Here is a 13,761-nt window from a genome sequence, read left to right on the forward strand (position 1 = left end):
TTACCTTCAGCTATGCCACCATCAGCTCAGACACAGACATCCATTCAAGCGATTCCTTACTCCACTCAGCAATACAGAAAGAGAAAAAAGGAGAGGGAGCACACTGGAACTGTGACAAGAAAATATGTGAGGAAGACAGACGTCATTCTTTGCAGAAAGTGCAACAAAGAGAGAAAGCCACCAACACATCTTCAGTACTTTGGCAACTGGTACTGCTAAGAGTCTGAGACTCAATCCTATGGTGAATGGAGGGCTGTGCTGAAGGAACGAGGATATAGGGGGGAAAAAAGCCAGGAAATGACAACCCTCCAGCTTCTTAAAATTGCTCTTTCAGAACGTTATTTTAATTTTTTTATTTGATTAATGTTTGATTATAGAGCAATTCTCCAACAATGACAGCTGTCTCTTAAATGTATAACAACTATGTGTGTGATGCCTTTTGGTTCTTTTTTAAACTTGGTTTTTAGTTTACCTTGTTATTTATGTGTGAGTTTTCTGAGATGAAAGTTCAATATTACTGATGTTCACTGGGTTGGGTGATTAACATGTCAGGGATTGATGGGGTCTCTAGTTCTCACAACAGATAGCATATCACTGTGCGGAGGTGTGTGTGTGTGTGTGTTTTGCACGCACGTATGTGTGAGTAGGATGGGGATATTGGGTGTTGTGTTTGTACCTTTATTTTTGTTTTATTCATTTTATTTATCTTACACTTTATTTGATTACATTTGTTTACAGTTTTTAGAATAGGAGAGAAAGACGGGTATATTGTATCAGGTAATTTAATTCTTATTGGAGTTGTTAAGTGAAATGTACTTGGCCCAGGGAAAGAAAGTATCCAGAGATTGGTGGTCCATTGTTTTAATGGTCCTGTTAGTAGCTGTCACAGGGCAAAAGGTGGTTGCCTGGATGAGAAGAGTTTTAGTTATTTTGTTACGTTAACTTATGCCTTAAGTTATTTATGTACCTGATTATCATTATTACTATTATTATTAATAATAATATATATATTTAATAATAATAATAATAAATGAGAAGCATTCATTTTAGTTTATTTATGTTTAGTTATGTATTAAGTTATGTACCTGATTATTATTACTACTATTATGATTAATACTACCTATTAATATTTGTTGTGATTATATTAATAAATATATATAATAGTGGTTTGGACGTTTCTGTGTTTTTTCTTCTTCGTCTTCTTCCTCCATCATTATTATTATTGTTTACCTAACTTGCTACAACAACTACACCAAAATTATATACACATTTTAATTTCTACACATGACAGAATTATCTGGACTTAAATGTGGAGATAAATAACATTAATCCAAATAATTAACATAAAGACTAATAATTAATATTAGTCATAAAAAGTTGGGCTATAGCGGGATTCGATCTGGAGATCTCCGGATCTATTTCACGCAGGTTATGATAGCTTTGATAGAGGTATGCGCGCTGTCCTTGAAGCGCCCAGAAGGGAGTGGGTGGGTGTTTCTCTGTTGGATACTTTCAAAATCCAGCAGTTTTCTGCTAGTTTCTCAAACTTACCTACCCTGCCTTAAGAACTGAAATCAGCTGTTCTCTCATTTAAAATTGATCAAATGGATGGAGAGAACAGAGTATGTGCGTATTATAAGCCCCGCCCTAATTTTGGACTATATTCGGTTATCACGTTCGAAACGTTTCGCACAAACGTCTCCGGTTCGAAACCTGGCGGAAACAAATTTATTTTCCTCTAACCTAAAAATAAACTTTAACAAACTTTACCATATAGGGCAAATGGCTATAATCCATGGAATGTTAGAATCCTGCAAGCCAGTACACCGTATTATGCTGATCAAAACTTTTGCACAATGTTGGAAGTTAGAAATGGTGTTTCTAATGAAAGATGCTTAGGTCACACAATTGCATTAGAAAAACTGAAACACTGTTTAACATACTAAGCATAAAAACAAAATGACATAATACTAGCCGTGTGCCAAGAATCTTGCTTTTGAAGTTATATATTAACTCAAACCAATTACATCAAACCAATAATGCTTCCAAGATTTACCATTTTCCTGGCCATTTCAAATGAATTAGAGATAAGTGCTTCTCAATCCCTGTCCTAGAGACCCTCCACCACTGCACATTTGGATGTCTCCCTTGAATAACATACCTGATTAAACTCATCAGCTCATCTGAAGAGACTGCAAGACCCGAAATGGCTGTGTCCAATAAGGAAGATGTCCAAAATGTGCAGTGTGGGGGTCTCCAAGACAGGATAAAGAAGCACTGAAATAGACAACATGTCACTAACAAGCATAATAAAAAACTACACATCCCTTTCAGCAACAAGATGCTCAAATGACTTATGGAACTAAAGAAACAAAAAATACAATAATTAACTCATTAATAATTAAATAAAACTAATGTTCATGCCTAAATAGGTACATTGTGTCTACCAAATCAAGGCACTATCTATGGCATATAGGTAAGCTTTTGGTAATCCCTGATGGAAAAATCACCTAAAGGGATAGTTCACCCAAAAGTTTAATTTTGTCATCATTTACTCACCCTCAAGTTGTTTCAAACCTGTATGAGTTTCTTTCTTCTGCTGAACACAAAAGATGAAAAAATGTTGGTAATCAGACAGTTGATGTACCCCATTGACTTCCATATTAAGAAATAAAATACTATGGAAGCCAAACTCGTACAGGTTTGGAACAACATGAGGGTGGGTAAATGATGACAATTATAAACTATCCCTTTACACTGCTGTGTTGTGGAACATGGTAGCTAGTCATTAGCTGGTTTACCAGGTTGATGGCCCAAGACGATCTACCAGCTTGGACCTGCTAGAAACCACCTACCATGTTCCAAAATTAAGATTACATTTCCAGCCAGGGATAGTGTTTACTCTTTCTATGTGTTATGGTTTAAATGTTGTTTGCTTTATGAAAGAATGATTGATCAATCAATATTCAGTGAATTTATTGTACAAATAGGAGTATTGCAAGCATTCAGTCCGGCAAGTCTCTCCACAGGTATGAGTAAAATACTATCATATAGAACCAAATCAAAATCAGAGAAACATACATACATGTTGTATACATAACGCTGATGAACAGGACTCATAACTGTTCTACTTTCCAGGAAAATCCTTTTTTAGTCCATGTGCAGGTTTATTTTAGCACTTAAAAGAACACTTGGTATTAAGACATAAAGAATGAGTCTACAAGGTATCAGATGAAAAGCATTCTGTAAAAGGCATTAAACACTTTTGTAATACTCTGTGATTTTTTTTAACAGCAGGGATGCTTGATTGTTGCCACTTGACGATAAAGTCGTTATGGCAACGAATTACCTTACAAACCTTTGGTGGAAGATGGATGAAAGCAATGAAATTATATTTACACAGAAACGAGAGACAAAAATGGCAAATTCAGTGAAATGAGGCACTTCTCCAACAAAGGCGAGGATAAGTGACACCAAATTACCAGCCATTCTCTATGTTGATCTTAGTAGGTGTGGTGCTTTACTGAAACATCCACTGCATGTAGAACTACAGCTTACAGGTCAAATAACTGTTGAACATTAGAGAAGAGGAAATCTGTATTAGTAGTTCAGAGATTAATTCAAGATTGGGGCTGAATGTAACTACTCTACAAATGAAGGTTTCACATTGGTGGGATACTGGATAGTGCATCAGCACCTTCATCTCTGCTCAAATGTTTTGTACAAATAAAAGTCCAAGGCTTAAGGTTCTCATAAAGCACAACTGACAAATATCAGCATATCAAACACACCTTTGCTGCAGGCAATGTCAAACAAATTCATTAATGAATTTCCGAGGGCATCTCAAAAGCTTAACTTGAGTAAACATTCTCCTCCTTCCAACAACAAGGCCAGAATAACCTTAGAAGAAGCTGCTTCAACCCTTTTCATCCAAAATAATGATTGCACAGAGAAATAAATAATAGTAAAATCTTGTTGCTTTGTCTCACTTAAATGAGGCTACTATAACAGGGGTTTTACGTGCCCATAATGTGCCTTTTAAAAGTGTTATTTACAAAGTGAAATGAGACACAAACTGGCCTGCCCTTTGAAAGGACAATCGATAAAGTGCAATAAAAAAGATCCAGTACAATGAAAGGGGCTTCACTTGGGAGGTTGGATAAGGCAAAAAAAGAAAAAGAGAAAGTCACTAAGCTTTGATTGTTAACAAAACAAATCCATTTTCATAAAGCGCATGTAAAACACAAAGGTAAAATGTGACTCGGCATGGTACAGAAAAACTTGCTTCTGGGTCCGTTTGTGGTCCGGAGCTGGTTTCTGGAGACGATCTACTAATGCACAGAATCAAGAAGCAGATGGAGAGAGGGCAATGGGAGTTGTTGGAGAGGGAATGGTATTGGCCAGATTATAGGTTGAATTTGGGAAGGTACCCTGAGAGGGCTGTACATTGAGGAAAGGGGGCCTAGAGGTGGGTGTTTGGGGGGATGTATCTGCTGTGGCTGGAGAGTCCAAGCTGACTTCATCCCCTTCCTCCGAGTCCCATACTTCACTCTGCAGGTAGTCTGCGAAGAGGGCTTTAGCGCGCTGCAGAATACGCCCGAGGTTGTGGCGACGGACCAGGCGGTCAAAGTGCATGGCCAGCTCATTGTAATCTAGGCTGTTTTTGACAATGTGGTCACGGTGTTCTAGCAGGATAGAAAGGCAAAGGAAAAGCATGAAGGGATTCCCTTTCCCAAACTCTTGTGGAGGGGGAAGCGAGCAGGGTTTAATTCCGCCTCCTTCTGGTTTGTTTGTGTTTGGAGAGGATAAGCCAGACCCAGTGGGTCTGCATGGCGAGGGGAGATTGCTGGAGAATGCTTTGGGCAAAGACGGGGACTTGCTGAAAGATAAAATTGGCGAAGAGAGAAGTGAACGATTGTAACCCTGCGATGGAGACGCCAGTAAAGATTTCACTGCGACCACTGATGGGGAGTGAGACCCAGTTCCGTTTATTACAGCTTGTGAGGATGTGAACCCCCCAGAAGGTTTATCAGGAGACTCGGCTTTGTCCCCACTAGAGGAAGAGGATGTGCATTTTGACAGGGCATCAGGAGATGCCGTTCTCCAACTGGTAGCAGAATTAGATGCTTCCAGTGACTGATTGGAGCTACTTTTACAGTTTGGTGGACAGGAAGGTAGAGATGATGCTGGGGAAGCTGCCTGACCATTGGGAGAGTCTCTCTGTCCTGGAGATGATAGCGTATGATTACCGATAAGAGGTTCCTTTTCTCCAGGGTCGTCCTCACTATCCTCTGTGGACTGGCGGACTGAGAATTGCAACGTAGAGTGTGCAGACTGAAACTGTACGGGAGATAATGTGGGATCGGAGCATTCGTTCTCATTCATTTCAAAGCTGTCCTCGTTGCGGCCACTATAATACTTGAATTCCCCAAAACTGGCCTGTTTTTCAAATGAACGAGTCGGAGCTGTGACATCATTATTGACCATCTCATTTACACCGTACTCTCCTTCGCCTTCCTTCCGAGGCCCCTTCTCCTCTTCTATGCCAAGGGAACGTCCTCCATCTGCCTCCTCTCGAGACGGTCTTAGCATGTGACGTCTCCTCTGCCTTTCTGTCAGCTTTTCTTTCATCTCCTCCATGTCCACATTCTGATGGACATTCTGTGAGCCGTTGGGCTGATCTGCCTCAAGCGCTGGCCCCAGAAGCTCCACCTCTGTCTCAGGTGGATCAGGTGGCAAGGAGCTCCAGGTGACCTCCAGCATTCGCAGGGCATCATCAAAAGCAAATTCACGTTTCAGCTCCAAAAGCAGCCAGCGGTAACAAAAAAACAGATCGTCAGCACCTTTCGAGACTAGGTAGGCATAAAACTCAGGGTCTGAATACTGCAGAAGCAATTTGAGATGCTGGAACTTAATGGACATGAGTTGTCCATCAGGGCGGAAGTTGCCTTCAAGACGTTTCATAATGCCACAGAAGCAGATAAAGGCGTGAGCTTCGTTGTCCATGACGGCGAGGATTGGCGACGCAATGTCGCTCATGCCTTGGCAATAAGACACCTGTGAAAACAAACGAGGAAAGTTCATATTCCAGAGAAGTAAAGGCACATCCTAGTGTCAAAAAAAGGGTTGACACATATGTTTACCTGTGGGTGTGTAATAGCAAAGGTGGTAAGGAGGTCGGTCAAGGCGGTGAGATGTGGGCTGTCCTCTGAGCCCGCATAGTAAGGATGTGCCCGGTCCGTTCGAAGAACATCTTTCAGAACGCTTCCCCGAATGAATTCCAGATCCTCTGAGCTGACCCGTGCCGTCCATTCACTCTTCAGCTGGTCGTACTCTCTCGTCTTTCTCTTCATGTAATCCATTCTCTCCTGCCCTGTCAGACCATCTGGGTACACATTAAGGAGGTATCGCCATACAACCTGTCACAAAAAATACAGAGATGGACAAGTCAGCTAAAATGCAAAGAAGACTGCTATGGAACTTAATTGACATGAGTTGTCTGTCAGGACGGAAGTTGCCCTCAAGATGTTTATACTGTTAAGTCCGATGACGTATTGCTGTTTTTTTTTTCTTTCCCTGTGTGTGGGGATGTTTGCGTGAGTGTCCCGAGTATCCGCTGGATTGGCGGACTGGAGTGGAGCGTCCTTTGAAATATGCCATATGCTGACATGAAAGAGATGATGTTGTTGGCGTGTTGTTCTGAGAGAGTGTTGCCGTGGTGTAGTTTGCTTGTGATTCATGATCTGTAAATTGTGTTTATTCTTTCGCTTGCAACTTTTGTAAAGTGTCCTTATTTTGACTTTTGTCCCTAGTGTTTCCATACGTTGTAGTGTTCATTTCGTTTAATTATCGTGGCAGTTGTGTTGCCCCTTTTCTGTAAATATTGTACATACATAATTTTTCCTTTAATACTGAAGCGGTAGGGTGCCATTTTTATTTTCGTATTTATCTTTTCTCCTGTGTTTGGGATAGCCAGGGAGTTGGGTAAGACCACTGTATTTAATTTAATTTATTTTACAGGGTTTATTTAGTTGTAATTAGGTTTAGTCAGTGCCTATTTTGTTTATTGTTTTGGACTTGCCCAACCCTGAAGACTTTGCTTCATTTTTGTTTTTGATGAAACTGAAAGAAACGGTTGAAACTGGTTTTCAGAACATTTTATTTAAGTTTACCTCACTGACCCTAGACCAGGGTCGTAACAATACTCACACACATATATGCATGTATTATATATAATATATTTTTTCTAGCTCTGAATACATATTATGGAGCTTTTAAATAAATAAATTACAAAAATTAATAAAAATGGCTTCATTAACTTAATTTGTATTCAAAGCTGGAAAAAGTTTTTGTCAATGTTTGTCAAGGTAAAGGTTTAGATCACTGTATCTCACAATGATCCCATTCTCACTCTCTCATGGTCGATTAGTTAAATAATGTTAAGGAGTTTGGTTACCTTGCGTAAGGATGGCTCAACCCCACCATGATATATACGAAGTCTAAGTTCTTCTGGCCGGGTCAGTTGACCTTGGCTGTTCAGGTAACAGTGGAATTCAGCATCATTTAAGGGAGGCTTGAATGGTTTCACCTCCTCCCCATAGGACCAACTCAAGGCCTGCTGCACACGCGATAGAGTGCGACCCACCTGAATGTAGAGGTGGGTACGAAGTGAGGAATAGGTAAAAGAAATGTTCAGAGTTAGTTATTAGTGACCATGTACACACAGCAGCTAAATTGTCAATTCAACTTTTATTGTTTAGTCCTATTCTGTATACAAAGAGATCAGTAATTTATTGGAAAAACAACCGAATTGTACAAATGAATTATCTACTGAAAAATTCAGGTAGTGAAAACCGCATTTACAGAGATCAGTATCAGAGATGAGTCTCTTCTGTATGTGCAAGAAAATCACAGGGAAAAAGGACGGAGCCTTGACTCATTAATGTTGCCAGATCTTCACAGAAAAATCCGCTAAACAAAAACAAGCACATAATGAACCTGAATAAATCCAAATGTTTTATACTATATTGAGACATGCTCCTGTCCCCTATATTAACTCCATAAACTGGATGGCTTCATGAGCCAAGCCCAAACAAGCAGCCTATCGACGGTGTCAATCATCGCTATTTTGTAAATTAGTAATGTTCCATACACACACACAAAACTATAATTTTTAGGAGATTCACTACCGTATTTAAATGCGGTTGTCACTCCTGAAACTTTACAGAGTGTACATGGCCAGTGAAATGCAGAAAATGTTCCCTCTGTCTTTAATTTATTAAATAAATCAGCACAAAAGCAGCACAAAGCTGTTTCTTACAAGAGCAAAAGAGCTTTCGCCTTCAAGAACTCCTGAAATATCTAATGCCTTCCATTGTTTGGGGCGAATTGCCATGAATTACAGTATAAATGCAGCAGACTGTGAACCTGACTGAACGCAGTGGACACTGAAAAACAGGGTCAAGAACATCATGAGTAACCTGGGACAGCAGAGACTGTGTGAAGGGAAGTGCAGCAGACGTCAATGACTTCTTCTCTCCCTGCAACTGATCTGAGCCAATCACATCCTTAGGGCTTATTATGTCCCAATCCTCCAAAACAGGACCTTGGGAAGAATATAAGAAAACAAAACATTTAAAAAAAGCTTTTAAAACTGGATTAGTCTTATTTAAAGGTCAATGCAGAATGTTTGTCAAATAATTCCAGTGTCAATTAAAGACACAATGTAGACTCTATAAAATAATGTACTGAAAATATAAACATTTTCTCAAGAAAATGCACTCAATTACAGAACAATCACTTAAATCCCCCCTTAAAAATTATTTTGATATATTTTTGTTTCAGGAAATGCACTCAAGAATACATATTGCTTCAGTATAATCATTTGAATGGAAGTAAAATAATTTACCAATAGTTTTTTTTATTGATTGATTTGTGGATAATGATTAGTTAATTCAGAGATCTCATAAAGGAAGATAGAGCAGTCACAGATTTTCAGGATCTACTGAGATTGACAGACATTTAATACCCTCCAAACAGGAGGGTTCACTCACTGTCCTCTGGTGGTTTGATGTCCATTTTTAGCTGGAGGAAAGGCTTTGCCGCACTGACAAACGCGGCATCTAAATCCCAGTCAGACAGCAGAGACACGTAGACCTCCACACCCCCGCGGTCACGGGACAGGTAGCTAATCCCAAAGTTACGTTTCCTGCAGGAAACCAAAGAAAATAAGACTCCATCTATGTTTGCAGCAATTATTTGGCTTATCAATTTTTTTTAAATAGATCTAAATCAGAATTATCACAAAAAGAAATATATTTTGTCATTTCACACGGACCCATTCAGCTCAAAGGCTCGTATCAGGATATGTTGCAACACCTCTAATGAGGTTATTTGAGGATCTACAGCAAAGGAGCGGAACTCCACCGGTAACACCCCATCATACTTCTGCAAACAGACAGAAAACAGAAAGCGTGGAGTAGAAGTATGATTTTAGAAAGACAAAGAAAATGCGTTACATAATACATTCCCTATTTTTTTTACGAAAAAACATTTTGTTATTTATTTTAATTTTGAGGTCCTGAAAGGCTAATCACTCTATCCTCTGAAATGCAAATCATCTAATCAGGTGACATTATTTAATCAGGTGGAGTCTCTGTTAATGTTGCAACCAACTGTGGGAAACTGACTCTGGCTGTACAGATTACTTTGAAATTTACACACATGTGCTAAAACCCCTCGAGCGCAGCACTACAAGGTCATCTGTCCCAAGCAAAACACACTGCAGCACATCTGTCAAGGTTCACACAAAATTAATTCACTATTCAAAACTTTGTAACTTAGGTTGTCATCTGATACCACTGACTCTTGAGTACTGGGACAAAACAGTATACAAAACTTATCTCATAGAATAAATTCAATTGTATTGAAATTTTCAGCTTCTTCTATTTTCTCCCAAAATGTGTTTAACATTGTTATAGTGTTATTTATATACTTTGACAATATATATTAATATTTTAAATTATTTTATTTTATTTTTATATTTTCAATTGTCTGTTTCCCTTAAGTTTTAGTTATTCACTGTGCTTTTGTCATTTTTATTAGTTTTTTATATTTCTATTTAGCTTTAATTTACTTTAATTTCAGTTTTTAGTCATTTTAGTACAACGTAAACATTTATTTCATTAAGTTTTTTCAGCAACATTGCAATTTCAATTACCTTAAACAAATAGTTTTAATAATTTTAATAAACAATAGCAACACTGACTCATTCAAGGATCAACACTGTCAAAAACAAAAGTAATGTGTCATAAATAAAAAATCTAGCATTCACTTCCATGGCATGAACAAATGAATTGAGGCTAAATGGTTGTTTCAGACTGATTTGACACTCCATATATTACAGACACAGAAAATCTTGAAAGTACAGACATAATTACCATATTTAGCATTTCATACTCATACATATTAAAGCTGCAGTCCGTAGTTTTACCTCTTTGTCGCCATCTCTGTTCGAAATCTGCAATTGCAGTTATTCGCGGAATTATCAACTTTATGTGGGTTGTGCCTCGGCACGGCACAGCGCGGATGAATCCAATGTTTTGAGGAGAATATGCGGCTGTCAGTCACCGTGCCGGTGTCGATACTGTCATTCGGAATCACAGATTCTACTTTTTGGAAGTATGACCAACATAAGAAATTTCACCGGAAAATGTCATCTGAACAAGTTAGTAACATCTACTTTTGTTCTGATCAACTAAGAGAAAAAAAGCATTGCAGTAAATCGCGCTGATTAAATCTAACAATCGCTTATCCTATCACGTCAAACAGTGCTGTGCAAATTATACTTTGTTCTCAAATTGTTAATGTTAACAACATCAGCATTGCGTGACTACATTTAATGTGTATTAGGGCTACCTGTAGTTCAGTACTCCGTAACTGTATGAATCAAGCGAACGAGTGCGCTACTGTTACATAATTGAACCATTGAAATGTCTTACCTGTCCAGCAGAACAAAAGCCGTCTCTGCGTTCGTTTTGAACCCCTTCAAAACACGGAGTTCACGCCACCTTTCAAAAGCCCTTCCGATATTTATCCGTGTTTTCGCTCTTTTTTTCTGTCGCCACTCCGAAGTCTTTTGCATTTTACAACGGGTGAATCTCCAGTTGTCACTGGTGATTGTCGTTTGAACCTTTCTGGATCCACCATCAAATTGATAAGTTTAATTATATCAAGTGCTGTGCGAAAAGGCTATAAATCTCCACCTCCAGCATCCTCACACGCAATATAGCCTACTAGCCGAGACTCCTTCTTTATGTGTACAGATGTGACGTAATGACGCAAAGACATGCTCGAATTTCCCGCGGAAATCCACCAGTACCACTGGAATTAAAAACATTATTACAACCTTACCGTTTTGAATCGAGCTACGGCAAGCAGATCGTTTTGAATACTGGCTAGTTATTTACTTGCTCAAAAATTTATTTTAGATCATTTTTAACCCAAAAAAGGTACGGACTGCAGCTTTATATACAATAGCATTTTTTTCCTCTTTATTGGTGTTGAAAACTGAGAGAACCATCTAAAAAAAAAAATATATATATATATATATATATATATATATATATATATATATATAATATATTAAATAAAAATATATTATATATATATATATATATGTGTGTGTGTGCTTACAAATTGTGTGACAGGGTTGACAGAAAATTATACAATAGACTTTTTTTTAAAAAGTGGAAGATAAAAAAATGGTAGATCATGTTTTAATCTTGTGTCTGAAGAATCAGTGACATGGCAGTGTAGCTCTTTGATTAACTACAAGTTCACTGTGATTAAAATTAAATTCACTGACCTAAATTCTTATGTCCAAAGAGACTTCTTAAAGAAACAGGCCTGCAAAACCCCTCTGTTAAGTTCCATTAAATCATTTATGGAGGTTCTCTAAGGCCTGCATCTGCATAGATTTCTTTTCGTATTCATTAAAACAGACTGTACCTGAGAAATTACTGAAAAACAAGCGAGAGAATTACATGGCAGGTTGATCATGTGACACTCATTATGACTGTAACATAGTATGACAACGACTAAATTGTATATGATTTATATGTATTTGTTGAACAATTATGTGACACGAACAACAAAAGATGACTATTGCAAAAATTGTATGATAAATATATTTCTAAAAAAAATTGATATATGGATTAAAACAATGCACTTCTTATTTACTGCAAACGAATGATTATGATGCGGTCACGATGTGTAAACAACTAAGATGACAGCGAAGTAAAAGCGATGGACATGAAGATAGGGCTGATAAAAAGCTCTATGACAGACGCAGACATGCAACCAGACACTGTCTGACTGCTGGCCTGGCTGGACTACGTGGAATGCTGTGTGTTGTTGTGTTTCCATCCCGCTGTGTTGCTGACTGTGTGTGTGTGTGTGTGTGTGTGTGTGTGTGTGTGATTGGGGTTTCTACCTGCCGCTCGGTCCCCACAATTTCTCACCTTGACTTTGACACGAACTACCCCCCTCTCCTCCTCAGCCGACATGGTGGGTAGTCCGCTTTGGGGTGTCCCGTTCAGAGATGCGTTATCGTCATCCAGATTAAAAACTGAAAGTAAAATAACAATGGATGGAGGTAGCCGTTTCTCTTACAGCTTCGACAAGTACATTGAAAATTCCGTTAACAAGAGACGTAAAACAACCAGTATCTTGCTGACAAGTTTCAAAATAAAAGCCCGCTACAAGACGAAACAAAGCTTTCGTGTATTAAAAAATAAAGTGTAAATGTATTTTAATATATGATTACAAAGGGGAATCAGTGCTTCGTCCACTTAGATCAATAATCATGACATAAGAGGACATTATTTTTGCTACTTTAATAGCGAAGACTGTCTCCGCGACATCGGACTAGTTTTAAACAACAGGATATGACGCCACATTGCATTACATCATTGGATTCATGAGGGAAGGAATGATCCATGTGCAACAACAAAAAAAACCCTAAAGATTTATGTTTGGACAGATGTAGTCATTTTGCCGATATAAAAAAAGACAATATTTAAAGCTATCGTTTTCAAATAATTCCTAAATTCAACGATGACAAATATGTTAAAGCTATATGCTGATTAACATAGCATTCAAATATATGTAATAAAAGAAAATGTAAATACACAGACATGTTTGAGTATACATTGTATCATCTTAGAAGTTTATCATCCATAGCACACACGCAAAAGATCTGCTTTGCCTCGTTTTTATGCCGTGACCCGGATTCGAACCGGGGTTGCTGCGGCCACAACGCAGAGTACTAACCACTATACGATCACGGCGAGCTACTTGGCAGCTGTGCTGCATTGGCAAATTTAGACAATACAATGACATACCTCTGTATGTTTATAACGTTGTTTATATTTATATTTTATACTATTCTATCACGGAGAAGCTACTTGGCAGCTCGTCGATGATCTCGAATTCAGATCATATAATTTTACCGGTCAAAAGTTTGAAATCATTAAGATGTTTTACTGTTTTTGAAATGCTCACCGACCAAGGCTGCATTTATACATTGATAATTTTTTCCAGCATTCCGAATATAAAATTCAAAAGAACAACATTTGATATAGAAATCTTTTGTAACATTACAAATGTCTTTACTGTCCCTTTTGGTCTTTTTTAATTTCCTGTTTTCAACTTTGATAATAACAAGAAATGCTTTTTAATCACCAAATAATCATGATAAAA

The 13,761-nt window shown here is 38.1% G+C and overlaps 1 protein-coding gene and 1 non-coding gene across 2 annotated transcripts; both read right to left on the reverse strand.

Annotated features, from left to right (window-relative positions):
• Positions 1–2,959: 2,959 nt before the first annotated feature.
• On the reverse strand, positions 2,960–12,717 carry tbc1d25 (TBC1 domain family, member 25). The gene is made up of 7 exons (XM_056261034.1): positions 12,522–12,717; positions 9,338–9,447; positions 9,054–9,208; positions 8,481–8,605; positions 7,457–7,645; positions 6,144–6,419; positions 2,960–6,057 (listed from the first exon to the last, which is right to left on the reverse strand). The coding sequence occupies exons 1-7, from the start codon at positions 12,564–12,566 to the stop codon at positions 4,345–4,347; spliced, it is 2,613 nt and encodes an 870-aa protein (XP_056117009.1). The 5' UTR covers positions 12,567–12,717; the 3' UTR covers positions 2,960–4,344.
• A 560-nt stretch (positions 12,718–13,277) lies between these two features.
• trnah-gug (transfer RNA histidin (anticodon GUG)) lies at positions 13,278–13,349 on the reverse strand. The gene has a single exon. It is a non-coding gene; the product is annotated as a tRNA-His (tRNA).
• Between the last annotated feature and the right edge of the window lie 412 nt (positions 13,350–13,761).

Source organism: Rhinichthys klamathensis, unplaced genomic scaffold (assembly GCF_029890125.1).
Source record: "Rhinichthys klamathensis goyatoka isolate OS25496 unplaced genomic scaffold, OSU_Roscu_1.1 h1tg000180l_1, whole genome shotgun sequence".
NCBI lineage: Eukaryota > Metazoa > Chordata > Actinopteri > Cypriniformes > Leuciscidae > Rhinichthys > Rhinichthys klamathensis.

Excerpts from the sequence above, each read along its gene's own strand:
- tbc1d25 (XM_056261034.1), bottom strand. The coding sequence starts at position 12,566 with ATGTCGGCTGAGGAGGAGAGGGGGGTAGTTCGTGTCAAAGTCAAG. Across the intron at positions 7,646-8,480 it reads CACAGTCTCTGCTGTCCCAG|GTGGGTCGCACTCTATCGCG; the intron begins GTTACTCATGAT and ends CTCTACATTCAG. Across the intron at positions 6,420-7,456 it reads TTGAGCCATCCTTACGCAAG|GTTGTATGGCGATACCTCCT; the intron begins GTAACCAAACTC and ends TTTTTGTGACAG.